General features: G+C 51.9%; 1 protein-coding gene across 3 annotated transcripts; it reads right to left on the reverse strand.

Annotated features, from left to right (window-relative positions):
- Positions 1-313: 313 nt before the first annotated feature.
- Positions 314-26,752, reverse strand: MYH7B (myosin heavy chain 7B). 3 transcript variants are annotated; one of them, XM_090152351.1, is made up of 39 exons: positions 26,738-26,752; positions 25,844-25,999; positions 24,563-24,666; positions 22,994-23,137; positions 19,267-19,359; positions 18,459-18,522; positions 18,241-18,339; positions 17,162-17,265; positions 16,810-16,948; positions 16,116-16,234; positions 15,183-15,332; positions 14,679-14,849; positions 13,850-14,029; positions 13,634-13,766; positions 13,082-13,158; positions 11,355-11,442; positions 10,798-10,915; positions 10,083-10,206; positions 9,504-9,640; positions 8,475-8,730; positions 7,692-7,934; positions 7,131-7,307; positions 6,638-6,783; positions 5,996-6,086; positions 5,448-5,837; positions 4,921-5,047; positions 4,337-4,455; positions 3,919-4,115; positions 3,409-3,758; positions 2,897-3,021; positions 2,592-2,707; positions 2,260-2,452; positions 1,957-2,160; positions 1,731-1,856; positions 1,419-1,589; positions 1,098-1,202; positions 721-816; positions 504-641; positions 314-425 (listed from the first exon to the last, which is right to left on the reverse strand). In XM_090152351.1, the coding sequence occupies exons 2-39, from the start codon at positions 25,938-25,940 to the stop codon at positions 417-419; spliced, it is 5,520 nt and encodes a 1,839-aa protein (XP_090008477.1). In that variant the 5' UTR covers positions 25,941-25,999; positions 26,738-26,752; the 3' UTR covers positions 314-416. The 3 variants fall into 3 exon arrangements, with proteins under 3 accessions (XP_090008477.1, XP_090008478.1, XP_090008479.1); XM_090152352.1 differs by lacking the exons at positions 24,563-24,666; positions 25,844-25,999; positions 26,738-26,752 and adding exons at positions 22,610-22,637; positions 22,739-22,895 and having other exon boundaries at positions 22,994-23,128; XM_090152353.1 differs by lacking the exons at positions 16,810-16,948; positions 17,162-17,265; positions 18,241-18,339; ... (4 more) ...; positions 25,844-25,999; positions 26,738-26,752 and adding an exon at positions 16,554-16,725.

Here is a 26,752-nt window from a genome sequence, read left to right on the forward strand (position 1 = left end):
TTTGCCAAAAAGCCCTGGTCAACCTCTCTGTGCTGCACAGGATTGTGCTTATGATGGTTTGATGAGGTCTGTTCTGCACTCCACCCTGCCCTGTCCCTCAGCTCTGGTCTGCCCCAGCTCAGTGTGTGCGTGGGGCTTCTGTGGGCAGAGGAGGGGGCTCTTTTTCCCATCTGGAGCAAACTGGTGCAGGGTGAGGAAAGACCTGTGCCTCTTGCTGCTGCGTGGCTGTGAAAAATGCTCCCAGAGACCCCAGCTCATTCTGCATCTCACTGCTGCAGCCCTCACACCAGCACAGACACAAAGGAGCCGGTCCTGGCACAGCTACATTTATTAACTCAGTGCAAAGCTGGCAGTGACTGTTGCAGCCATTTGCCTCCAAGGTACAGCAGGTGGCAGGGCGGACAGCCAGGCTCCTCCTACTCGTGCTGGTGAAAGAGAAGGGCGTTGGTGCTGTGCAGCTGCTCCTCTGGCTGCAGAGGGTGGGCGGCAGGGCTGGGCCTTACCTTGAAGGTGATGACCTCCTTGGTGCGCGCACGCAGCTTGTTGACCTGCGTCTCAGCAATGTCAGCTCGTTCCTCAGCATCATCCAGCTCGTGCTGCACCTTGCGGTACTTCACCAGGTTGGAGTTGGCCTGCTGCTCCTGGGGGGAGGTAGGGACAGGGGTGAGGGACTGACCTGAGTACCCCCAGAGAAGAGCAGCAGAGCAGACGTGCACTTACCGCCTCCTCAAACTGGCGCTTGTAGCTCTTGACCTTGCTTTGCAGCTTGTCGATAAGATCCTGCATCCGGGTCAGGTTCTTCCGGTCTTCCTCCGTCTGCAAGTGCCCCCCACCCCAGTCAGCAGGGCCCTGGTGCTGGGCAAGACCTCTCAGCCCTGCTGCCCCAGTCCAAGGCAGCCCCGTGTTCCCAGGGGCCCTTTGCATCCACCGACTCCATGCCACACGAGCTGGCACTGTTCACTGTTAGGTCCCAGCCCTCAGCTGAGGCCATGCCACCAATAGAGAGCAGGAGGGCAGATGCTGGGGGTGTTGAGTTACATGAGGATCAGAGAATAGGGAGAAGCGTGAGGCTGGAGCTGCGCCTGGTGCTGCCATACCTGGTAGCTCAGCTCCTTAATCCGCCGCTCGTACTTGCGAATGCCTTTCTGGGCTTCAGCCATCTTCTTCTGCTCCATATCCAGCTCTCCTTCCAGCTCACGCACCTGCAGCCAGGAGAGGCCACCTCAGCCACGGGACCCCAGGCAGGGACAGCCAGCGCCAGCCATTTCCCCAGCTCAGAGCAGCTGCAGCTAAGGCTGAGCCACTCCAGGCAAAGGCTGGGAGATGGTTCCAGGCTTACAAGTCCTTGGGGCCTGCCCTGTGCAGTTCCAGTGCCCTGCAAAGCCCAGTACCACCAGATTCTGCCCCTATTCCCTCACCCTGGCCTCCAGCTTCTGGATCTGCTTCTTGCCCCCCTTGAGAGCAATCTGCTCTGCTTCATCCAGGCGCATCTGCAGGTCCTTGATGGTCTGCTCCATGTTCTTCTTCATCCGCTCCAGGTGTGCGCTCGTGTCCTGCTCTTTCTTCAGCTCCTCTGCCATCATGGCAGCCTGCAAGGCCAAGTGCACAGAGACATCACCAGGCAGCCCTGCCTGGAAGAGCTCTGAGACCTTCTCCTCTCACCCACCCATCCAGCAGCGTGCTGCATACCCTTGCCAAGCCACTCAGCACCATCCCCAGCCCCCTCTTACATCCGTGATGGCCTTCTTGGCTTTCTCCTCAGCATTGCGGCACTCCTGCACAGCATCCTCCACCTCACTGCTCAGCTGGGAGATATCGGTCTCCAGCTTCTTCTTTTGGTTGATCAGGCCGGTGTTCTGCAGGCAGAGAGGCAGTGCCACAAGGACTGGCCGTGCTGACAGGCTCCTGGCTCACCAGTGCCAGCAGTGCCCCAGGTGCCAGTTTGCAGCCCCTCACCTGTGAGTGGAGCAGGTTGACCCTTTCGGTGGCCTCCAGCAGCTCCTGCTCTGCCAGCTTCCTGCTCCTCTCAGCCTGCTCCAGGGCAGCCCGCAGCTCCTCCACTTCTGCCAGCAGGAGGTTGTTGCGGCGTTCCAGGGCAGCCGCCTGTTCCTTCAGATCATCGTTCTGGCGCTGGGTGTCATCCAGCTCGATTTGCAGGTCCTGCCGGGCAACGTGGGGTCAATTGTGACAGGAAGGAGGAGGAGAGAGATAGGAGAACCAGGGGTGGCACAGGGGCAGCAGCCAGCCCATCCCCCCCACCTTGATCTGGGCCTGCAGCTGGCGGCCCAGTTTCTGGAACTCGGCAGCCTGGCGGTTGGCATGGCTCAGCTGGATCTCCATCTCGTTCAGGTCTCCCTCCATCTTCTTCCTCAGTCGGACAGCCTCATTCTTGGCCCGAGCCTCAGCATCCAGCGTGGCCTGCATGGAGTCCATGGCACGCTGGTGGTTGCGCCTATGGGAGAGACCATGTGTCAGCCCCACTCACAGGGGGCATCTGTCCGGATCAGCCTCAGCCAGAGGTGCTTGTCTCATGGCCATGATGCTGGCTCAGCCCACAGCAACAGCCCAGCCTGTCCCCGTGCCACACGCACCTCAGGTTCTCAAACTCCTCATCTTTCTCTGCCAGCTTCCTGTCCACATCAGCCTTGATCTGGTTCAGCTCTAGCTGGATGCGCAGTGTCTTGCTCTCCTCATGCTCCAGGGCTCCCTACAGACAGCAGCAGCTCTGGGAAAAGTCCCCCAGGGAAGCCTCCCCAGCCACCCTAGCTTGGCCTCAGTCCGCACAAGCAGAACCCAGGGGTGCATCCAGTCGCCCCAGCACCACCTCCCCAGAGCTGCAGAGAGTCCAGGTGCAGCAGCAGACATTTGTGAGCTTCCATGAGAAACACAGGCTCACCTCAGCCTCCTCCAGCGCTGCCTGGATATCACTCTTCTCATTCTCCAGGGCTTTCTTCAGCTTTTCCAATTCATGAATGGTTTTGCCGCTCATGCTTATCTGGTCAGTCAGATCAGCAATTTCCTCTGGCAGGAGCAGAAGGTGTTTGGTCAGGAGCAGGTTTGCAGTGCCGGCCCCTTGCAGGACACACTCATCACCCCACCCAAGCTGAGCCCATGTTCCCCCAGTCCCTGGGTGCTGAGGCTGTGCCTGGGGAATGGGCACAAGTCCCCTGCTGGGCCCTGCTGTGCTCCCCTGTGGCCAGCGCAAAGGAAAGGAGGGAGATGGCACAGGAGGGAGGTGAGGAACCATAAAGAACCTCTTGTCAAAGGATCACAGCGCTCCCTGCCTGGATGGATGCCCATCCTGCCACACAGCTGCCTCGGCTGAGAACATGGGAGCTACGGGCTGTCCATGACAGCAGGGCTCACGGCTGCCAGCAGTCTGAGGGGAAGGCCTGATCCCAGTCCTACCCTGCAAGTTCTTGTTCTCCCTCTTGAGGGTCTCCAGGTTGTCCAGAGACTCCTCATAGGCGTTCTTGAGCTTGAAGAGCTCCGTGCTCAGGCTGCGCGACTCTTTCTGTGATGCCTCCAGCTCGGCCTGAGTCTCCTCATACTTCTGCTTCCACTCAGCCAGGATCCTGTCAAAGTTGCGCTGCTTCTTGTCTAGGGCAGCACAGGCAGAGTTGGCTCGCTCCAGGTCCACTGAGAGGTCCTCAATCTCCGTCTGCAGCCGGTGCTTGGTCTTCTCCAGTGAGGAGCACTTGGCATGGGCAGCCTCCACAGCCTCCTCTGCTTCCTGCAGCCGAATGGCCAGCTTCTTCCTGCAGACAGCAGCAAGGAATAAGCGCTTCCGGCCCAAATGCCAGCCCACCTGCAGATCTGCAGGGAAGGCCTTGGCCTGCCCAAAAAGCCTCGGATTTTGGATGGCCACATCCTTAAATAGAAACCTGCCACCCACAAGTAATCTGGCATGAGACTCACTTGGCTTCCTCCAGCTCCTCTGTTCTCTGGATAGCATCTGTTTCGTATTTGGTTCTCCACTGGGCCACCTCGGCATTGGCCTTGGACAAGTTCCTCTGGAGCTCGCTCTTGGCCTCCACCTCCTCCTCGTACTGCTCCCGCAGCAGGTCGCAGTCATGACGGGAAGCTTGCAATGCATGTGCCAGGGCATTCTTGCTCTGAGGAAGGAACAGCTCATGAGATAAGCAGTTGGCCCCAGGCCCCTGAATGCCAGCTGGGATGCTACCAGGGAAGAAATTTTGTTTTTCAGTAGCTTAAAGGTGCCTTGGTACATCTGTATGCAGGTTATGTCCCAACTCCTCAGTACTGTGCTGGCCCACTGCACTGTCATCTGTCACTCCGAGCCACCCAGAGACCAGCCATGCCCCAGCAGTCTCACCTTGGTCTCCTCTTCTAGTTGCCTCTTGAGTTCCTCAATGGTCTGTGTGAACGAGGTCTTGCCACGGCTCAGCTGGTTGATGAATGACTCCTTCTCCTCCAGCAGCCGGCTCAGCTCCCCTGGTTTCAAACAGAGCCAAATAGCTGTGTTGGGGCTGGACACCCATGCATGAGCCCGCACCCACTCACATCTTATGGTGAGCATGTTTTTATTCAGTTGCATGGAGACTCCAGAAGCCAATTGTATCCCCAGTAAGGCAAGCTGTGGCCCATGAGCAGGTGTCCCCAAGAAGCTAGTGGCTAAGTGTGACAGCTGAGAACCCTCTGAGATCACCATACATTACCATACATCCCCCCAGCACCTGTAAAAACAGCTTTGCTACAGAGGTCCCCTCCCTTGCCACACCATACAACAGTACTGCAAGGCCTGAGCAGAGGCACACCATGGACATCCATTCCCCTTTACTCCGGATGGAGATCCCACTGATATCTGCCTCTGGGAGGAGCTGGACAGCCTACACAACTGAACCACAGCTCCCCAGAGCAGATGCCCCAGTGCAGGAAGAGCCACACATCCCCACCTACCATTCTCAGTCTGCAGCCTGCCCCGCTGTGTGCTCACATCAGTCAGCTGCCGCTGCAGCTCATCCACCTTGGACTTGGCTTCGCTCAGTTGGTCCTCATAGGTGCGGCACAGCTTTTCAGCATTGGCCTGCATACAACAAGTAAATCCTACATGAGACAAGGCTCTGCCCGAAGAGCACCCTCCCAAGAGGGACTCAGTGATTGCACGGCCCTGGGACCTCAAGGCAGCAAATCCCTGGTGCACAAAGTGCAGGTAGGAGGAACCTGGCAGAGCTCTTACATCTCTACTAAGCTAACTGTAGCATTCTGAAGTCACAAAAGTACTGTCTTCCCAGATCCTTGATTTGATTAGGACAAGCAAAGCATCCTGCAGGTGCTGCCACAGTGACATAGGGACAGGCTATACATAGTAGATAAGTGTGCACGGACAGGGCTGTGCAGAATGCAGTGCAGTGAGCTGCACTGATGACAGAGTCACAGCTGCCTATTCACAAAGGAGATGAAGCTGCCCAGTGCAGAGCACCCACCTTGTTCTTGGTGAGGTATTCGATGTTGGATGACAGGTCGTCCACCTCCATCTTCATCTCGCTCTTCTCCTTCTCCAGCTTCTGCTTGACACGCTGCAGGTTGTCGATCTGCTCGCTCAGCTCAGCCACACTGTCTGCATGTTTCTTCCGCAGAGCAGCTGCCGTGGACTCGTGCTGCAGCGTGGCCTCCTCAAGGTCCCTCCTCAGCTTCAGGAATTCCACCTCCCGCTTTTTGTTCATCTCCAGCTGTGCAGACGTTGCTCCTCCAGCCTCCTCCAGCCGCTCACTCAGCTCCTCCAGCTCCCGGGACACTTCTGCCCGCTGCTTCTCCACCTTGGCTCGAGCAGCACGCTCAGCTTCCAGCTCCTCCTCCAGCTCCTCAATACGGGCCTAGGAGGGACAGGATAGGGCAGATGCTCCAAGCACTGTCTCAAGTTCCAGCATCTTTGCTCCCCACAATGGGCCAACCCATGCAGACGCCCCCAGTACATTACATCTGGTGGGAATTTGGGACCGCTGGGCTATGAGAACAAGATTTCCAACCATACCTGGAGCTCCTTGATCTTCTTCTGCAGCTGGGCCTCAGTCACTTGCTGATCCTCAATCCTTGAGTTCAGCTGACTCATTTCAAAGTCTTTCCTGTACAGAAAGAAGGCAGAGCTGAGCTCTGCTCAGACAAATGCTATCCTGCCCTTTACATCCTGAAGCCGGAGAAAAAGTATTCCCTGCATTGTATTATCCAGGCCCAGAAGAAAAATAAACTAACCCTCATAAGAAAGTGCCCAACAGGTGAAGAGCAGCAGATGGGATGCTCTGAGAGAGGTAGCAGATGGCCTGGATCTTAGATTTTACCTGTGAGTTCCCTGCTCTCCAGTTCCCCAACTAGAGCTGGGGATGGAAGTGACAAGGTGGTAAAGTTTGTACTTGGAGCTGAGGTCTCAGCTTCACATTAGAATCCTGCCAGACAAGTTTGTATGAAGGAAGTCCTACAGCTCCCTGATCTGTCAGTCTGTGCAGCCCCTGCAGCACATCTGCACAGTGCCCATTAAAACTAAACCCTCCATTTGCTTGAACTGATCGCACCAGCAGTACTCAGAGCCATATTCCAACAGGTCCTGCATGTGTCTACCTGGTTTAGAAGCAGGAATTGACAAATAAAGTACACAGCCCAGCACATGTCGCACACTCACTTTTTGAGTTTCTCCTCCAGTTGCTGTTTGTCGTTCTCCAGATCCATCACAGACTCCTGTGTCAGCTTCAGGTCTCCTTCAAGCTTCCTCTTAGCTCTTTCCAGGTCCATGCGGATTTTCTTTTCTTGTTCAAGAGAGCTTTCCAGCTGGAGAACAAAGGACAACAGGCTAGGGAGGGAAAGAAGCCCTTGTAGTGCCTGACCTCCCCCATGCCCATTCTTGGGAACTTCACTCAGCCCTGAGAGTCATAGCTGTTTCCCAGTTGGCCTCCTGTTCCTTTCCTTCAGCCCACGGCTGTCCCCCATGGGAGTACTCTGGGCCACCTCTTGGTTCAGGGGCAGTTTGTCAATGAACTTGCTCACCAGTTGGCCTTATTGCATAGGAATCAATAATCACCACGCTTTCCAGACCCCACTCAGTGGCAGCCCATGGGCTCTCCCAAAAGTGTGTGACTCAAACCACTCTCACTTCACTGTCACTGGCCACGACTCACATCATCCACTTGCTGTTCCAGTTTGACCTTCGCTTTGGTCAGTGTGTTGACCTTATCTTCCTCAGCCTGCAAGTCATCCAGGGCCTGCTGATGGGCCTCCTGTAGTGCTTTCTTCTCTTTCGTCAGCTTGGCAATAATCTCATCCAGAGCAGCCATCTCCTCAATCAAGTTTTTAACCTAGATCAGACAGGTAAAGAAATTAAGTGCATCTTCTTAAAGACAGGTGATGCAAAGCTAACACAGCAGCTTGGCCTATGAAAGGCAGGAATCCGTGATCGACAGCAGCTCAGTACAACAGCAGCAGCCAACTCCTTTCTCCCTCAGCTGGCTTTGGTCAAAACCCCAGAACATTTGCTATTGCACAGAATCATTTGCCCATGCCAATCCCATGCAGTAAGGCAGGACACTGTGGGGATTTGCTCTCTGCCACACCTTTTTGCACTCTGCTCAGCATCAGCTCCCACACATTAGCAGTATTGTCCCCAACAATTCCCTTACATGCCCCTCAGTGGCTGACATATCTTGGCAATTAGGCTGTTCCCTTCAGGAAGGGTCAGTCACCTTGTTCTCCGTGGCATGCTTCTCCTTTTCCACCTTGGCCAGTGTGATCTCTAGATCATCGATGTCTTTCTTCAGCTCTGCACACTCATCCTCCAGCTTGCGTTTCTTGGCAGTGAGGTCTGCGTTCATCTCCTCCTCGTCCTCCACACGCTCTGTCAGCTCCTTCACCTTGGCCTCCAGCTGGATCTTGGACTTGATCAGCAGGTCACAGCGTTCCTCTGCATCTGCCAGGTTGTCTTGCTCCTAAGAAAGATGCAGGAAAGCTGGTGCTCATCCACTGCCACAAAAGTATACAGCAGTCACACCGTCCTTGCAAAAGTCAAGGAGTAGAAGACAGAGCAAACCCAAAGTGATCAGGTGTAATGAAAGGAGCTCCATGCAGGGCCAAGGGACAACGTCTAGCATTGACCAGAGCCAAAGAGCTAACTGCAACCAACTCTTTCCAGAGGCAAGAAACACTGAACTGACGCTTTTTGGCACAGAACTGCCACACATCAGCCAGAGCTTGGACAGCAAACATTCCCATCACTTCCACCTCCATGTGAGATCACCCTTTTCAGAGTCAGGGAACCATGAATTCCCATGGCAGCCTTGAGACAGCAAGACTGTAATGCAGCTTCAGGTTTTCACTGAGCCTAACACTGTATCTCCAATGGAATGTGGCAATGAGTGGGTCTCAGAACTGCAAGAGTCTGGAGAAGGGATCTAGCACTCTCTGCTCCTTCCTCTTCCCATGGAGCCTGCACTATGTCTATGCTGCCAGGGGGAGGGGGAGGTACTCACTGCCTGCAGCTGGAGAGCCAGGTCATTCTTCTCCTGGATCATGGAGACCTGCTTCTCTTCCAGTTCCTTCCTCTTAGCCTCTGACTTCTCCAGAGCCTCCTTCAGCTTCTGGAACTCCTCCTTCAAGTTGGACATTTCCTTCTCAGTCTGAGCAGACTTCAGCAAAGGCTTGATCTTGAAGAACAGTTTCATCCAGGACCAGTTCTTAACAGCATTGAAGGCTCGGATGTTCCACTGGATGGTATAGAGGGCTTCCCTGGAGGAATACAAGCACAAGGATCGTCATGTGTGTAGATACCCCACCTCCAACTCTCAACTGCAGCAGAGAAATGACTCCATCCTTCACCAGCAGGACAAATAGCAGTATCATACAATCACAGAATGGCCTGGGTTGAAAAGGACCTCAAAAATCATCTAGTTTCAATCCCCCTGCTATGTGCAGGTTCGCCAACCACTAGACCAAGATGCCCAGAGCCACATCCAGCCTGGCCTTGAATGTCTTCAGGGATGGGGCATCCACAACCTCTCTGGGCAACCTGTATGTTGTATGAATGATCACACTGCAGTGGCGCTGGTGGGATGGGTGGTGTGGCTCTCAGATCTCCTCCTTCTGCACCCACTGAATCCTTCCAATGGAAACCAAACACTTTCCCAGCCCAGATGCACTGACTCTTCCTGTCAAGTCTATGCCAGGCCCTGTAGGTTTGCCTCCACCCCTTCCATGCTGTTGTGGTTTAACCTGGCAGGTAGCTGAGCAGCAGTCATTCACCCACTCTCCCTTGGCTCTGTACAGCACTGCTCAGCAACAACTAATATATTAGTGTGTTATCAACATTATTGTCTTTCCTAAAGAGAAAACACAATATCATAACAGACACAATGAAGGAAATATCAACTCTGTACCAGCTGAAACCAGGACACATGCTCATCCTCTGTCAGCCACAGGCAAACCCCACAAACCAAACCCACTGAAATGCACAGAGGAAAAAAGAAGCACTCACAAAACTCTTTCTCCCCCCACAACTCTACCTCCTGCTGATGATCTTCTGATACTCAATACGCATGAGGTGCCCACGGATCCTGGCCTGCAGCATGGTCAGGATCTTGGCCAGACGTTCATCTCGCATCTCTTCCAGCATGCCCAGCAAACCAGCCTTGAAAAACACCTGTAGGCAAAGGTGTGACAACAGAGTCAAACATGACAGAGAGTCCATGGGTGACATGATGTGTCAGACAAGCCTGAGCTCTATGTGCAGCCCAAAGTGGGAGTATTCAGAGAAGCAGGGCATGAACCCAGGCTCTGTAGAGAGGGGAACAGCTGGACACCAGCTCTCCATGCCCTGCATCCATCCCCACATATTCCCAATAGGACCAGTTGCTGCACCGGGTGGTGTGAGCTCAAGCAGCAGCACCCAGACCTGCTTCCTCCTAGCCTTCTTTTTGCTTCCCTCAGTCTCATGATGGCCATGCTCAGCCTGCAGAGCACAGGGCTTCAGCAGAGCTGCAGTCAGAGAGAGGGCAGGCTGGGCAATGCCAGCTAGCTGGGATTGCAGAGAGATGGGAAGCATGAGCTCACCTCCCCAAGGACCAGCAGTTGCCTGGTCTCACCTTGGTATGACCAAATTTGTACTGGGAGTGATCCAGTTCCAGAGAGCTCAGCAGCTTCTCTGTGGCCTTTCTGCTGTCCACAAACTTGTCATCTGGAATGGCTGCTGGGTTCAGGATACGGTAGCTGCAAGCACAAGCAGAGGGAAGGCATTCAAGAAAAGCTCAGCACAGAGGTGGTGGCTCCATCATTGTCCCTGTATCCAAGTCGTGCCAGTCCCCTGGCAGTGCATCACTACAGCGCATGCTAAAGCCACAAATGGACCAGGAGCTCCAGGCTTCAGTTTGGGATCTGCTGCAGAGCAGATCCCAGGAAACCTTGCTATATCTTAGTCCCTGTACATGAGGAGGGCTGTGCAGGAGGAGGCCACTGGCCTCACCCTGCCTGGCTCAGGCCCAGGCCAACAGGATGGATGGAGTCAACTTGGGGAATGGTAAGGATCCCCAGAGCAGGATATCAGAACCAGGACCAAAGGTCCTGTGCCTTGCCACCAATCACCTGCATCAATCCTGCATTCAGCACCTTAAATATCAATATCCCTGCTGTCTCATTGTGCCTGGCACAAAACTATCCACGTTTGACACCACAGAGACAACAGCACAGCTATCCTGACCTGTGCACACACTGCACATAATGTGGGCTTCAGAGCAGCCCTGCACAAGCTGGGAGTTTAGCTTCCCCAGAACACATGCTGGGGAGGGGAGAACAGGGAGTTACCGCTGTTTGAAGTCTGCGTAGAGGATCCTGTTGGGAAATCCCTTACGGCAGATGCGGATACCTTCAAGGACACCGTTACACCGCAGCTGGTGCAGCACCAGGAAGGCATCCATGGCTCCTAGGGATGAGAGTAGGGACAGAGGAAACACTCAGCCCAAAAGGATGGGGGAAGCGTGACCTGAACTCGGCAAAAAGCCTATGGGGGTTGTTCTGGGAACACAGGTGTTGAGCTGCTTTGTAAGCCTATACTGAGCATCAATGCTGCAGCCCAGGCCCAAGAGGATAGAAGTCAGTCTGAAAAATTCATCTATGCCTGATGTCAAACAGGTGCAAGGCAGCCCATCTGCCAGCACACAGCCCAGCTGGGAGCCTGGCAAAACTTCTTCACTGGTAGAGGAGACTGGCAAGGGTCTCAGTGGTTTCCACAGAAATGGAGCCAGGTCTCAGCAGCAGCAGAACCGCTGTGAGAAAAGGACTGGGTAGCACGTGGGTACAGGAGCAGGGAAGGAGTCTCTGCCAGAAGGAGCTGCCAGGGTGCTGTCTCAGTCCATGCATACCTGGGGTCTTTGTCTCATTGGGGATGATGCAGCGGACAAAGTGGGGCTGAGTGGAGCGCAGGTTGGTCATCAGCTTGTTAAGATTCTCCTGTAGGGCAGACATGGGGGATGAGGCATGAGGTGATGTCTCTGCTCCCACAGTGCTTCTCTCCAGCTCCTTCCTCTCACAGGCAGGGAGAGAGCAGACACTGCCCATGGTCGTGGGGGGAGGGAGGAGGAGGGAATTTCCTCTTGCTTCGCTGCTGCCCACAGCAGCACCACTGCCTTCTGCCAAGGTGGGTGCAACAGCAGAGAAACCACAGTGGGCAGACATGCCAACCAGAATGTGCTGGTTTTGCTGTGCCAGACAGGAGTCAGGTGCCTCACAAGTGTTTGTAAGTGAAGTTCTGCCACAGGGAAGAGCCAGAAACACAAGACTGAGCACATTTCTGGCATACAGCTCCTCTGGTGTAAATCAGGCGTGCCCTCTAACCCTAACCCTGCACTCTATAAATCCAATGCTGGCATCCCTACTAACTGCAGCCCTCATCTCAATAGGGGTTTTCCCTGTACCCCAGAGAGCTGCTCATGCCCTCTGGCTGTAACAGAGGGCCCTGCCAGGCCAGCCTGAGCCTTCTCCATCCTTCCAGTAGCTTTGTGTTGGGTCTGGCTCATGAGGGATGCTCTGTGAATATCTGCTTGGAGACCAGCATGCCCTGGCAGGAGAGTGGAGATGAACTCCTGGGATCAAGGCCCTACAGTAGGGCATTGTCAGAGGCCCTGAATCTTGGGATGACTCACAGTCTTGCCTTTTCTTGTGGGAAAAGCATTTGCATCCTTGTTTTTTTTTCCCAGGCTGCCTTTCCTTCCTTAGAGGCTCAGCCTGTCCAAGACCAGCTCTGGCAAGCCCCACCATGGGGCAACTTCTCACCACAGACACTTCCCAGGGACTGAGAGTTGTGCAGAAGAAAGAACACCACATGCTTCCCTGAATGAGTTTGCTCAGGAACCTTGTCCCCAGGAACCTCTCCTAGGCTACTGGAGCTCTGGGTGGATCTGATAGTAAGACTCTCTTTGAACACTTTGCCACCACACGGCTGTCACAGCAGACCACAGCTTTGGGATTACAGACACCTCTTTGTGCTGTTTTTAAGTTGATTGAACTCTGGGATGGACAAATAAATGCCATGGTGAGCATGGGATCAGGGGCACGAGTTATCCTGAGCTGTCACGTAGCTCTCCATGGACAGGAGAGCAGAGGGCTACGTGCTCAGAGACCCATTAAAGCCTCCTCCATTTTCTTCTGCCCAAAGGCTGTCCTTCCCGCCGACAGGAATGAGGAGAGAAGTAGCACAGACTTAAAGTGATGTTCATGTAATACATTATCTAAACATCACTACAAGTCTTAACTGCCGCTCCCTCAAAGGTGAAGGAGCTGCACAAGCATCACGTGGGCAGAAGCAGCACAAGCCCCAGCTCAAAGGGAGCCATGGCTCTCCCAGCCTGGAGCCTCACATCCTTCCCTAGCAGCACAGGGACAGGGCTGGGACTCTGCCAGGCACAGGGCCAAGTAGAAGATGCCAGGAGCTTTTGCCTAGCCAGGACAACTCTCTGGAATCCTTGTGGTCCTTCAAGACCGAGGAGCTCATGTGTAAAATAGCCTGGAGTTCAGGAAGGGTAGTGGGACTGGTGCTGGGATGCTCTGTACATAAATCCCTCATGACCACACATGAAGGGTTGGCTCTTACCTTGTGTAGCTGGGACACTGTTTGGAAGGAAGCTGCCTTCTTACGTTTCTCCTTGGACCCTGGTTTGTGAGGTTCCTCTGTCGAGTTAAAATATGGATTAAGTACATCAGCAAAGTGTTAGCTTGCTTTGAAGGACTCCATAGCATCTCCAAGCACCTCTGCACTGAAAATGTCAGTGATATGCCCACAGACCCTGCTCTCTGTAAAGCAGAGATAGTAACACCCAGCTACAGACTTAGCCTGACAAAAACCCCTCCCACAACATCCAGCTCTGCGTTGTCCCCCACAGTCACCTTCAGTCACAGTCCTTCATACATCCTATGTCACTTCTTGCAGGTCTACCAGGACAGCAGTACTGCCCTGCATAGCCACCTAAAGCCCCTAGGCTAGTGCTGCACATCCAGAGTACCCACCCAGGTGAGAGGTTTTAAGAGCTGGTGTGGGTCTTCCCTTTGCCCAGACTGTTCCATCTACAGCTGCATGTGTGTATGATGAGGCTTTGCTGTTGAGGGATCAAAGTACAGCTTGAAGAAAGATGAGGTTGTTCCTCACCTGAGCTGGAGCCCACATAGTTCTCGTAGAGAGAGGCAAGGAGCTTGTTTTGGGATTTTTGAAAGACGGCCACCACTGTCTCATTCAGGGGGTCCTTGTTTTTGTCCAGCCACCCAATGATGTTGTACGGCACCTGTGGGCAAAGGAGAAAGGCAAAGGTAAGCTCAGCCCTGCAAGAGGAGTGCGAGTGCTGTAGGAGAGCAGGCAGAGACATACCACACCAGCATAGTGCACCAGCTCAAAGTGGGCCTCGTATTTCCGCTTCTTATCCGGCCGGGGTTTCTGGAAGTTGGGTGACTTCCCAAGGTGGTTGTCATAGAGCTTAGCTTTAAATGACATGTCGGAGGCTTTTGGGAACATGCACTCCTCTTCGAGGATGGACAGGATTCCCAGTGGCTGCAGAGAAAAGGTGGCATGAGGAAATCTGATTTAATTCTTGCCACGTGCCATCCCAGAATGGGGGACTCTGTGCTACTGGGCAAGGTGAGGCAAGGCCTGACCTAGGAGTGCAAGACATCTACCGTGGGGCAAACTCTCCTTGCTACCTTGGGTGTACACCAGGCTGCTTCTTCCACCCAGTGAGAGTAGGACTGGCCAGGTCTACAAGACATTGGTCTTGTCCAGATGTGGTCTATTGTCAGGAGAGGGGTGGTCCTCTCCAGTATCCTGACAGGTGGGTTTCCTCCATGAAATTGTGGAAATCTTTTATAAGAGGTGCTCAGAATCAATGAGATCACCATTCTCTAGAGGAAAAATTCTCTGTTCCCTCCATTTTACTCTCTCCCCCCACCTCCAGGTTCTGTTGCTCACTGGTGAGTAAGAACAGAATTCTTCACAAAGACAAAATTTGTGTCCAAAAAAAAAGTCCAATCAATGAGCTGAAGGTTCTGAGCTACAAATGTGGGGAAAATGAAGTTGTTCAGTTGCCACTGATTGGGGAGAGACTAATTCTATTTCTGGTAGCAGAGCACTTCTCATTGATCCTGTCTTTACAAACAAGCTGTCTACCAGAAGTACCAATTTTGCGTCCTGGTTCATGTTTTACCTTCTCAATCAGGTCAATGCAAGCCTGTAGGTCCAGGCCAAAGTCAATGAAGACCCATTCGATGCCTTCCTTCTTGTATTCTTCTTGCTCCAGGACAAACATGTGGTGGTTGAAGAACTGCTGCAACTTCTCGTTGGTAAAGTTGATGCACAGTTGCTCAAAGCTGTTGAACTGCAAGAACAAAACCAACCTGCTTCAGCAAGTAAAGCTCCAGAGATGAAGAGAGTCACTGTTCTCCTTTGTCTGAGTGTGAAGAACAACCCCTGCTGGGCTCAAGCAGGTTGCTACCAAAACAGGTAGCCAGGAGCTCAGAGCCTCCACAGCAATGTTAGAGCAGCAGCTGTGGAGCTGCCTGTTTACTTCAGACAAATAAATACAGACAAGAGCTCGTTCTATCAAGACCAACAGTTTCTTGGGAGAGATAGAGCTGCTAGACAGTAGGGGACCTAGCTCTTTTGTTACAACATTCCCCTGAGCCCTTTGCAGGGGGACTACAAAACTCACCTCAAAGATCTCGAAGCCTGCAATGTCCAGTACTCCGATGAAGAACTGCCTGGCCAGCTTGGTGTCCAGGGTCTTGTTGATCCGAGTCACCAGCCACTTGAACATACGATCGTAAGTGGCTTTAGCCAGGGCTCCCACAGCATAGACAACCTGCCAAAGGAAACCAGAGAGCAGGTTGTGAGCACCATGCATCATACTGCTTTTCAGGGATTAGGCTGCAGAAGAGCATTCCTCTTAGTGCACATAGGAGAGACTGACAGATCCAGGGAGTTCAGGGTTGCAGTATTCTCTCTGATAAGCTTTCACACACTCACAAGCATGTTCCTGCACCTCTGGTCCGATGAGCACCAAGACAGCCTCCAAGGTCTTGGGATACATGCTCAGTCCAAAGTGATAGTTTCAGATGTGCATGGCAGGAGCCTATGCCTCACTGCCTCTGGATAGGACTCCAGTCAATATTAGAGGTCCTCTTAAATTTTACTTCTTAAGAATTGGCTGAGACCATCGAGGTGAGGTTTGGGTACTCAATCATCATGTGGCTGAGCAGATGCATTTTTGCTGCATTACAGTCTCCCACAAGATCACTTATTTAGATGAGATTTCTATTGCCCAGAACTGAACCTTTCATGGGACTGTGACTGTCTGAAGCAGACCCATAGAAACCAAACCTTTTCTGGCTATGATCCAACTCACATTTCAAAGATACTGAACTCAAGCCTTGGTTAACACCCAGAACTATCTGCCAGCCCTGAAACCAACTGTCCCAGCTACCAGGAACCAGTAAGTGTGGATACATCCTATCACGGTGATCTGTGGTCTCCTCCCTAACTGAAGCACCAGGCATCCTGAGCAAGTAACACAGCACAAAGGGTCTGACTGCAGAGGAGTCACATACCAGCATGAGTATAGAAGCCTGTGTCCTGAAACACCCACCTGCTCCACATTCTGACCTTTGGTCACATATTCATTGCCCACTTTCACACGAGGATGGAGCAATCCCTTGATGAGGTCAGCTGAGCTGATCCCCATGAGGTAGGCAGCTTTGTCAGCACCTGTAAAACCGTAACAAGACATTAGGAAACAAGAAAGTAAGCCATGGGAAAGAAAAAATCACTAGCTATTCTGCTGATCAATGCTAACTAGACTGCTTCAGAGTCTGCTCCAGTGGCTGAATTGTGATTTCCAATTTCTGCTGTTCTTACAGGCTGGACCTCCTGTCTCAGAAGTTACAGCTTAGAGGGCTGGGATCTTAGATTCTCATGCAGTAAATCTGGACTGATGAGGTAATTTTTGTCTCTTTACAGTAGACTGTAGCAAGGAAATCACCTCTGTAAGAAATCATTTCTACGAGATCACAGTCTTTTTAATTACCATGTAGCAGCTGAAGCCTGTACTGACATTCCTCATGAAGACAAACTCTTCCATCACGAGTGTTACCACAACAAGGCCTGCCTCCAGGTGAACATTCCTCTGTGTACCCAAAGCAGGTCCTAACACTGCAGCTGCTCGGGATCACAATCTTTGACATTCACAGACCAGGCCAGGGCTGTTTTCACAGCCTGTCCTCAAAGGAGTTTGGATGCCAAGCTCAGGTTGGGTGAATCTGGCAGCACAGATTAAAACTCACTTTCAGTGCCATCAGCCTCTGCCTGCTCTTCCCGCTGCTTCTGCTTGAACTTCATGTTGCCAAAGTGCATGATAGCGCCCACTATTTTATAGGAGCCGTATTTCTCATCATTGCTGAAGCCCAAGATGTCCATGGCATGCTGAGGAGAGACAAAGTAGCATAGACAGAACAAAATCAGCACCCTGAGGTGAGGGTGGGTGCTCCCGTTGTCTCCCAGTGTTTTTCTTATTCTGGGGCTGAGTGGGACAGGGTTCTAGTTGGTCTGACTGTGAGTCCAGCTCCCCTAGGATGCCCATACCCTCCCCCTGACCCCCGCACTTCTGGCTCTGTGGCATGAAAGAAGTGCACATACATCTGTTGCCATGAGCTCCTCGCCGTCATCCAAGTTGTCCACAGTTGTTACACCCTGAGAGCAGAAGTGGTAATCGTAGGGATTGAGGGAGAGCAGCAGCATATCTGTTGTGAGAAGACACATACGCAGTGAGGCCAGAGTGACAAAGTTGGTGCAAAAGGGCAAACACTGGACACGGATGAAGAGGCAAAGCCATACTGGTCTCAACTAGATGGCACCAACCAGCAGGACAATCTCTGCAAGCCCCGCCAGGCCTTCCCATGGGTCCACCTCTCCTGCTTGCTATCTAGGGAGATGGCTTTGTTGCAGACTGATTTAGAAGTGGCCATCCATGTCCTTGTGACCACCAGATAAGATTACTGCACAGTGCAGCAATCCAGACCTGCCTAATAAGGTATTGTTCTGGAGCCAGCAGAGGGCTCAAGAGCCTGCAGCCAAGTGGCTGACCTCCCCAGTGCCACCCATCTTTCTGCAGTGTGGAAAGGTTTCCTTGAGCACCCTGTGCAACCTGGCATCTGGAGGGCAGGGCTGTCCAGCACACAAGAGTGGCTCCAGGGCAAATTCAGGGTCAGCTGGTACTGTATTGGGGAACACATTTAGGATATATCTATACCTGGGTTGCTGCAGCAATAGAGCTGTGCAGCTGTTTGCAAATTCACCTGAAAGAAAATTATCCCTCTAGGGTGGCAGGAGGAGCTCAGAGAGGACTGCAAAACACTTTCCCCTACTCCAAAATGAGTATATGTCCCACCTGCATGTGCTGAAGTCAGTGCAGAATCACTCAACAAGGAGTTTCTGTGCAAGGCACCTTAGCAAGGTGCACTCCCTGCAGACAGACTCAGAGACCACTGTCCCACTCCCAGCAGCTGCAGAAAGCCCTTTAGTTTTCAGACCAAAGTGACTGGTTTTTCCACCCTGAATTATCTGAAAATCCTACAATCCTGCACAGTCATCAAAGCATTTGAGGTCCAGACCTGAATGGTGAGCTGGGTTTGCTCAGCCCTTGTGGACAGCAGGACAAACAGAGCTCTTTCTGGCTATTTTCAAGCTGTCACACTGTAAAGACTATGCTGCCTTACCTTGCAGCTCTGGTTTCTTCCCAGAGAGGATTTGGTAGTAGATGTGGTAGCTTCGCTCCTTGGGTTGCTGGAAAATCACTCTTGATTTTTCCAGGAGATCTAGAAGCAAACAGGGCAGAGAGGTTACAAGAGGGCTTGCTTTTCCCTGGAGCTGACCTACCATCAGCATAAACAGTAAGAAAGAAATCCACCCCCTGCAGCTGGCACGTGTTACTCACAGATGTCGATGTCTGCAGAGGCCAGCTTCCCTGAGGGGCCAAAATGGATGCGGATGAACTTGCCCTGAAAGCATTTACAGGGAGGTAAACACCAGGCTTGTCTACACACAACTCTGGGCAGCTCCTAGTAAACTCATACAGCTAAAGCATCACTGGCAATTTCCCACTTCTTAGGTTTCTGCTGATGTTAGGCAAGATACTGTGCTCTGTGAGAGATAAGAGGGTGAAGTCCTCTGGTAGAAGGTAGGCGGTATCACCTGGGGCTTTAAACACTGGTAAGCAGAAACACTGCTCACAGCAAATAAATCCCTGTCCTCAGGTCTGCTCTGAAAGCTAAGCATTCCTGTAGAGCAGTAGGACACTGAGTCTGCCCACAGCCTCCTGGCCATCGTGTACTGAGCATCTCAGCCCCTCCATCCCCCACAAGGCACAGGAACAGACATCAAAGCTACCTGTGGTCAGTCAACTCAAAATTCCCCAACGCAGACCCAGGCTGGGCTTACAAAAGGGATGCAGCTGCCTCAAAGACACATGTTTATCAACTCTGAGCTTTGATTGCTGGCCACTCAGTGCTGGTCCTGGAACAGACCTTCCAGCTCCAGGCTGTCATTATAGGGACAATTCATTCTGACCAACATTGTGTCCACTGCACCAATTTAGCCAGCAGAAGTTTGGCCCTGGCCATCCAGCCCTCCTAGGAAGAAGAGCTATTTCTGTGCCCACACCATACAAAAGCAATTATGCTATGGATGATGCATTTAGCTTATGTATATCCTGCACATTAGCAGTGTCTTTCTAAGGTACTTACAAAACGTGAGGAGTTGTCATTTCTTATGGTTTTGGCATTGCCAAAAGCTTCCATAGCTGGGTTAGCCTCAATGATTTGATCTTCGAGGGTGCCCTGGAAAACAAAACCAAAGAATGCATCAGCTCCCACTCAGCCAGAGGGGGTCTGTCATCAGTGTCACAGGGAAATGAGGCATGAGGCTCCATGCCCAGCTGCCTGCTGCACTCATTAGATGTGTTTAGAGCCTGCTGTTCCTGAAGTCTCATCTTGTCTCACGAGGCGATGCAGCTGGGTTTGGAGTCTGAAGAGTTGGATTTTGCAGCAATGCTCTCTCTGGGATTCCCCTTGTCTAAACTGCACCCAGAAGTCCTTTGCTCCCTTCCTAGGCTGCTACAACATGCAAACCAAGAGCAAGCACACTCTGTCACAACAGTCCAAAACATTTTAGGTTCTGCCAGGCATTTCCCCTTCCACTAAATCAGGGTCTTGGACAGTTCAAGCGTCAGTGCATTGTGAATGAAGAGATGCAGAAAAGAGGCTTAGCTCCCTGCACCAACCAAATGCATGGCAGGGCTACAGCATGACAGGGACATGTCATGGTTCCCAGCTGGCACGATCTGTTGGCCTCTCTGCATCTCTTTGGAGCAAACCTCAAGATTAACAGCTCCATAACCATGCTTCATACACATATTTCATAGTATGTTTCATACATGTAGTTCAAAGAGACAGAGACAGGCACCACGTAACACAGGCAAAGCAGGACAAGAATTAGAAGAGAGATGCAAGAGACTTGTGCCAAGCCACACGAAGGACAGTGGAGTCTGACAACAGTGGCACTTTCCATGAGAGCCTTTCAGTGCCCACACCCTGACACCATAACAGCTCCCACTGCTCTGCTGCTGGGTGCCAACCACCACGTCTGGGGCATGGCTGCACCCTGCCTCTGCAGCTCCAGGCATGTAAAGGGCAAAAGAGACAGGGAGCAGCAGCTGTGAATCATGGTTTTTAGCAGCAAGCTGCATTTTTCCCTTGGATATCCTTTGATCTGTTGTTCTTAAGTTTAGCCCAATCTAAAATTGCCCTGCCTGCTCATGGGCCACAACAAGACTCACACACTCAGCCCTCCAACTGTTTGACTCTTAGTAACAGCTTTCCTGAATGGGCTGAGCTTCACTTTTTAATATTTCCCACCCAAAGGGGCAGGAATGCAGTTGGCCATGTGTATAAGCTAAATGCAGCCCCTTGGTGCTCCAAAAGAAGAGCTGGGAGTTAAGGGCATACATGTGAGCTGCTACAATGGCTGAGCCATGATTGTTGGCACTGGCATTTCCTATCACACTGCTATGGCTCCACTGCAGCAGAACCCAGTCCTCAGCATTAAAGATTAAGAATCTGTAACACTTACCCCAGTTTTAGTGGCAACAGCTGCCTAAAGAAAGGAAAGAAAATTGTCTTTAAAAATCCAGAAAAGAAGCCAGGCAAGAACCACAAGAAGCACGATCAGAAAAGCAGGACATGGCCATTTAGTGCCAAAAACGGCCCAAGAAAAAATGGGAGGATTAAACTTTTTAAGATATGCCAAAAAGTTGTTAAGTAGATTAGCTCAAGAAAATGAAGAAATGCATCAAAAAGCAAGAACAGTTAAATCCAAACCAAGTAAGAGTAAAGAAAATATTGAAGTATTGTTTGTCTGATACCTAAAGCAGCCAGTTTGCTTCTATAAGGGGAAAGCAGGCTGGAGCCTCAATGTATCAAGAAGAAAGAAGCAATTGCAAGAGCAGCTCAAAAATAACCAGCACCAAAGAATCAAAACAAGAGCAAGAAAAGCACAAGGTAGAGAAGGGTCAACATGAACAAAAGAAAAAAAAAAAAAGAGGAGAAAAGGACGAAAAGCAAGGCTTAAAAGAGCCAAGGTGGGAAATTGCAGTTTTGCTCCATTTCTTTTGAGCTCCTTAAGAAGATCTGTGGGGTGTTGAAGAAGGAAGAGAAGATAAAGAGGGCATCTGAAGTGCCTGTTCCAGGCTGCTCAGACTGAGCAGATGCTTAAAAAAATCCATTCCCCCCTGAGCAAAATAGTTTCAAGCCTTGCTTGTTCAAAAGTCAGGGAAAAGCCAAGCCCTGGGCGGGTCAGACCAAAACACGTTTCCAAATGCAAAAAGTTGAGAGAATAATAATTAAAAAAAAAAAAAGTAAAAAGAAGAAAGGGGGAAGGGAGAAAGGAGGGAAAAAAAAAAAGAAAAAGAAAAAAGAAAGAGAAAAATAAAAATAAAAAAAGAAAGGAAGAAAACAGCAAGAATTTCTTTCAAAAGAAGGTCTTACTAATTTCTTGCCCGGTGTGTCGCCCAAGGCTGCGACAATGGCAAAGTACTGAATGACCCGCTTGGTGTTTACAGTCTTACCAGCACCAGATTCTCCGCTTAGGGTAACAGAAATACACAGATCACGGATATGAGGCAAAGAACAGGCAAAACTTCAAACAGAGACTCTGCAAACCTGCCGGCATTGCCCAACCACCCCACTCACTGTGCCAGGTAGGGTAAGGCGAAGCGCGAGGGAAGGATGGGGCGATCACCCTGCCATCCTAGGCAGCCGTTCTCAAGGGGAGGGCAAATGTGGTGTGGAAAGGAGCAAAACCTGTACTGCGTCCTTCGGAGCAAGCCTGCCATCATAGCCCCTCTGCTATGGGGCTGCGCACAGCTGTCAGGAGGTGCCAGCAGACACTGAGGCGGTGCTGAGCTCTGTGCTGGTGGGCACACAGCCCTGCCCCAGGGCTTCAGCTGTCCGGGATTCAGTGCTGGCTGGTTTCAGCACAGCCGGCTTTGTTGGCTGCTTGGAGGTGGCCAGGGCGGCACGGCATGGCTGATCCTGCCCAGGTTGTGCCCACACAGGGCCGGGTAAGCAAGGGGCTTGGGTGGCTCGCAGGCTGCGAAGGCCCCAGTGAGCTCATCCCTATAGATAGTTGCTCCCTATTGTAATCCCAGATGACAAAGAGCGGGGGGAGCCGGGGAGCACAGCACGCAGGACCAGAGCCAAGCATCTCTCCTCGGCCCCTGCATTACCTAATTAGGCTATGGCCGCTGCTAAAAATGTCCATGGCTCTTGGCAGAAGCCTGGGGTCCTTTCGAGTCCTTTATATAGCCCTTATCTATATGTCACTTGAAATCAACCTGGCCTACACCCTCCCACGTCGCCCGCTGCCCCTCCGCCCGCCACCGCCGCCATTTTCCTCTGGCCACAGCCGCCATCTGCGCTGTGAGGGAGCCCGGCACTGTGGGACAGGCTGACAACAACTGGGTGGGATGAGGGCAGCAAGATGGCGGCGGGGGGGGCGAAACAAAGGCGGGAAGTGAGGGGAGAGACTTACGTGATGAGCATGGACTGGTTCTCGCGGTCTGCAAGGGAAGGAGGCAGCGGTCAGTGGGGTTTGCCCCCCAGCCCTCCGCCATTGCTGGCGGCTGTGCCCCGCACACACCGCCATTGCCCCCGCCCGTACTGCGCAGCATGTCGTTGTAGGCGTTGTCGGCGATGGAGTAGATGTGCGGCGGAGCCTCGGAGCGCCGCTTCCCCTTGTAGGCCGCCACCACGGGCGCAGTGTAGACCGGCAGCCATTTGTAGGGGTTGATGGTGACGCAGAAGAGCCCCGAGTAGGTCTGTGGGTGGGAAGGGGGTGGCTGAGGTGATGGGGAGCCCCGGCAGCCCTCCCCCTTCGTGGCAGGGGGAGGAAGGCAGGGACCCCCCAGAGGCTTACGTAGATCATCCAGTGGGAGTAGCGACGCTTGAGGTTGTAGAGCACGGAGGCCTCGTTGAGATGCGTCAGCATGGCCATGTCTTCGATCATGTCGAACTTGGGGGGGTTCATGGCCTGCAGCTCCTCCTCCTTCACCACCCGCGTCTGCCAGAGTGACATGGTGACATTGGGCTCAGACCCTGTGCAGCCTCCAGCCCTACATCGTCTCAGCTCCACTATGGAGACATTTCCCTGCAGGTGCTACATCTGCCCCATGGGGTCTTTCTGCCCTCCTGGAGGTGCCACCCTCGGGACAGGGGAACAGGCACAGCCCCTGTATAGTGCTCAGCACCCCCTGTCCCATCAGAGAGGTCTGTGGTTATTTGGGCAAGCAGCTGAAGTGCATACCCCACCACTTCGAGCTGGATCCATTTAATCCTGCAAATCCCAGCCTTGGGGAACTATCACCTTACATATCTGGATGCAAGGACCTGGATTTAGCAAATGGGCTTGTTAATGCATCTGAAACAAAATCTTTCCGAGATTATTATTTTTTTTAATAGGTGAGCATTAAGCACAGGGTGTTGAAAGGTGTTAGATGTTAAAAGAGGGGAAATAGATGGAAGGACAAGAGTGGGGTTTGTCTCTTGAAAGTGCTTCTGTTGGAAGTGAGATCCAGAGGCAGCAGGTACAGCTTCAGGTTTTGCAAATCCATGACAAATTTTAACACAAACAGTTTCAAGAGAGTTTGGAAACTGCTTTGTTTGCAGAATCTGAAGATCTTGAACCAAAGCATTTAAAAAGGCAAAGTAAGATTTCAAATTGATGCTCCCCTCCACAGTAAGTTACCTTTCAGAGGAGGAATTTTTAATTATTATTTTTTTCTCTCCAATTTCAGACAAAAACCTTTTCAAAACCTTGGCACATTTCAAAGGCAATTAGATGTAATTAAGTTAGGCAGGCACAAGCAGTTCTTGGTGCCATGAAATGTAGCTGAGAAACAAACACAACCACATCTACCGGTTACTGCCAGGTCAGCACCTGGGTCTTTTCCCCCATTTTATACCAGTGAGATCTCTGCATGGCAGCAGTGTTGCCATGCACTTTGCATAGCTGAGGAGATATTAATTAAGCTCATTCGCAGCTATTTGTAATGGATGTTGTTCTTTGCCTGTTCTTTGTTTCCCAAACAGTGCTGCTTAATCTACTGCAAATCCAGGCTAAAACAAGCAAGACCTGTGTCCTTACCTCTGATTTTTACCTCCAAGATTAGCAAGGTTCAGCATTGCAATGGGCTGTGCTGGAGCTGACCGCTGTCCCCTTCTCCCTCCTGGCTCAGTACCCCAGGTTTGAAAGCAAACATTTGGTGGGGGATGCTGAGCGGCTGGCACGCTCAGGAAGTCCTTGGCCTACAGTGTGCTGACACTGTGCAGGGACAAACCCATGGGCAGCCCTCGGGGGACAACTGAGTGCCGAGTGGGGATGGGTTCTCAGGGACAGCTTGGCTGGGTTCAGACGTGATCCTGTCACACATATCCCCCCTCCACACATAGTTGCAGGCCCTTGGAAAAGGAAAGGTATTTTGCTTACTTGCTTATCTTTAGTTTCCACAGTGACTTTGCCACCGGTGCTTTCTTTGATTTCCACTTCAATGTAAGCTTCTTTCTCATCCGGGATCCAAGCACGCTTCTTCCCTGGGGAGGGGGCAGGGAAGGAAGGGAAAAGAAGGGAAAGAATAGAAGAAGGAACAAGAAAAGAAGATAAGAGAAAAGGAAGGGAAAGGGCGGAGAGAGAAGGAAGGGAATAGCAGAGAGAAAAAAGAATGGAGGGAAAGAGAAGGGAAGGGAAGGGAAGGGAAGGGAAGGGAAGGGAAGGGAAGGGAAGGGAAGGGAAGGGAAGGGAAGGGAAGGGAAGGGAAGGGAAGGGAAGGGAAGGGAAGGGAAGGGAAGGGAAGGGAAGGGAAGGGAAGGGAAGGGAAGGGAAGGGAAGGGAAGGGAAGGGAAGGGAAGGGAAGGGAAGGGAAGGGAAGGGAAGGGAAGGGAAGGGAAGGGAAGGGAAGGGAAGGGAAGGGAAGGGAAGGGAAGGGAAGGGAAGGGAAGGGAAGAGAAGGGAAGGGAAGGGAAGGGAAGGGAAGGGAAGGGAAGGGAAGGGAAGGGAAGGGAAGGGAAGGGAAGGGAAGGGAAGGGAAGGGAAGGGAAGGGAAGGGAAGGGAAGGGAAGGGAAGGGAAGGGAAGGGAAGGGAAGGGAAGGGAAGGGAAGGGAAGGGAAGGGAAGGGAAGGGAAGGGAAGGGGAATGTTGATGTGTAGAAAACTATTTTAAAGTGTCAACTGAATGCTGTGTGAATGCAGTGTGATAATGTGGAAGGACAGTGATTATTTCTTCCTACACTCTTGGAGATAGGAGTGAGAATTTCTTTGCCTTTTCCATGTTTGGCAGCTGTTTATTTTGCCTGCGTCAAGTGTATGAATGAAGTCTGCTGTTTTCCATGTGTTTGCAGGCAAACTGTAATAAAAAAGGAAGGCGAGAAGAAGTGAAACTCCCCTGGTTTGCTGTGTCAGAAGGCACAGAGCAGAGTGGGATGGCTTAGAGCAAGTTCTGCACATTTCCAATAGAGATGGAGGAGGTTTGCCACCACCAGTCCTTCAGCCCATCTCCCCCAGTCTCCTACCCCTCAGGGTCACAGGAGATGATGGGCCACCTCCTCCCACTGCTCAGCCAGCAAGGAGACACTCGGAAACCTTCTGAGATCCTCCTGTTCTTTGGGGTACTGGGGGCAATTCTGCAGGACCTGCAATTGTCTCAGGGAGCAGAACCAGGGAAGGGATGGGAACATCTCCTCTGAGAGCTATGACCAAGGGCTTGGGGCTTACCATCAAATGGGATTGTCTGAAGCTTCAGCTGTTCTGTGTAGCTTTTCCGGAGGTATTCAGCAGCCTCCCCAAACTCGCTCATGTCTAGCATAGACATCTTGGCTGGCTGGAGGAGGACTTGCCAACAACAAAAGAAGAATGAAAGACACCTGAACGCTGAAAGGAGAGAAGGGGCAAGAAGTCAGTGCATAGAAAAGGCACCTACGGCTGGGCTGCTATCAGCAACGTGCAGTCACCAAACATGCTCTTGATGTTAGAGAGTGAGAGAAGACAGCAACAATAGCAGCAAATAATAACTGTAATAACAACACAATCACTGAATGTTTTCCATTCTGCTGCTCTCAGCCCTGCTGTGCAAGCCTGTATCACATTGGTGTCAAAATCAACACTTGTGTTTAGGACTTGGCGAGATGTTGTTAGTGACACCCATTTTCTTGACAAAGCCAGCTAAAAGCTACTCCAGCTCTACAGACCTGCTGCAGCCTTGGTGCTCTACATAAAGCCTCTGTAAAGACCCACGTTCATGCTGCCGAGTAATCTTGCAGGATGATAAAAGCAGGAATGGAGGCATGATTCCCTTGGAAGACCTATTCTAGAGGACCATGCTGACAGCTGCTTGGAAAGGCACTTTTACAACATTGCTTTCTAACATCCATCTAATGCAACGTCCCGCAGCAGGACGCCGAAATGCCAACACTGTCAGGAGCAAAACCAGTGCTGCTAGCAGGCATGTTGGCAAAGCACACAAATTATAGAAAAATGCTCTTGGTTCAGCTTCATCCCACCCTGTGCCCACAGTCAGTCCCAGTCCTGCAGAAACATCCACCCTGCGGAGGTGAGGAGGGTTAGTAGCGGAAGAGAAGCGCGCACACAGACATGCTCTTTATTACTAACCTTAGTGATAGGACT

This window comes from Phasianus colchicus, chromosome 17, assembly GCF_987193195.1.
Source record: "Phasianus colchicus chromosome 17, bPhaCol1.hap1.1, whole genome shotgun sequence".
Taxonomy (NCBI): Eukaryota; Metazoa; Chordata; class Aves; order Galliformes; family Phasianidae; genus Phasianus; species Phasianus colchicus.

What these genes read in the sequence shown, in the direction of transcription:
- MYH7B (XM_090152351.1), bottom strand. Translation starts at nt 25,940, where the DNA reads ATGTCTATGCTAGACATGAGCGAGTTTGGGGAGGCTGCTGAATACCTC. An exon ending in CTGGAGGAGAAACTCAAAAA is followed by an intron (nt 6,087 to 6,637) that starts GTGAGTGTGCGA and finishes CTTTCTGTACAG; the next exon opens with GAAAGACTTTGAAATGAGTC. An exon ending in GAGGAGCTGGAGGAAGCCAA is followed by an intron (nt 3,759 to 3,918) that starts GTGAGTCTCATG and finishes TGCTGTCTGCAG; the next exon opens with GAAGAAGCTGGCCATTCGGC.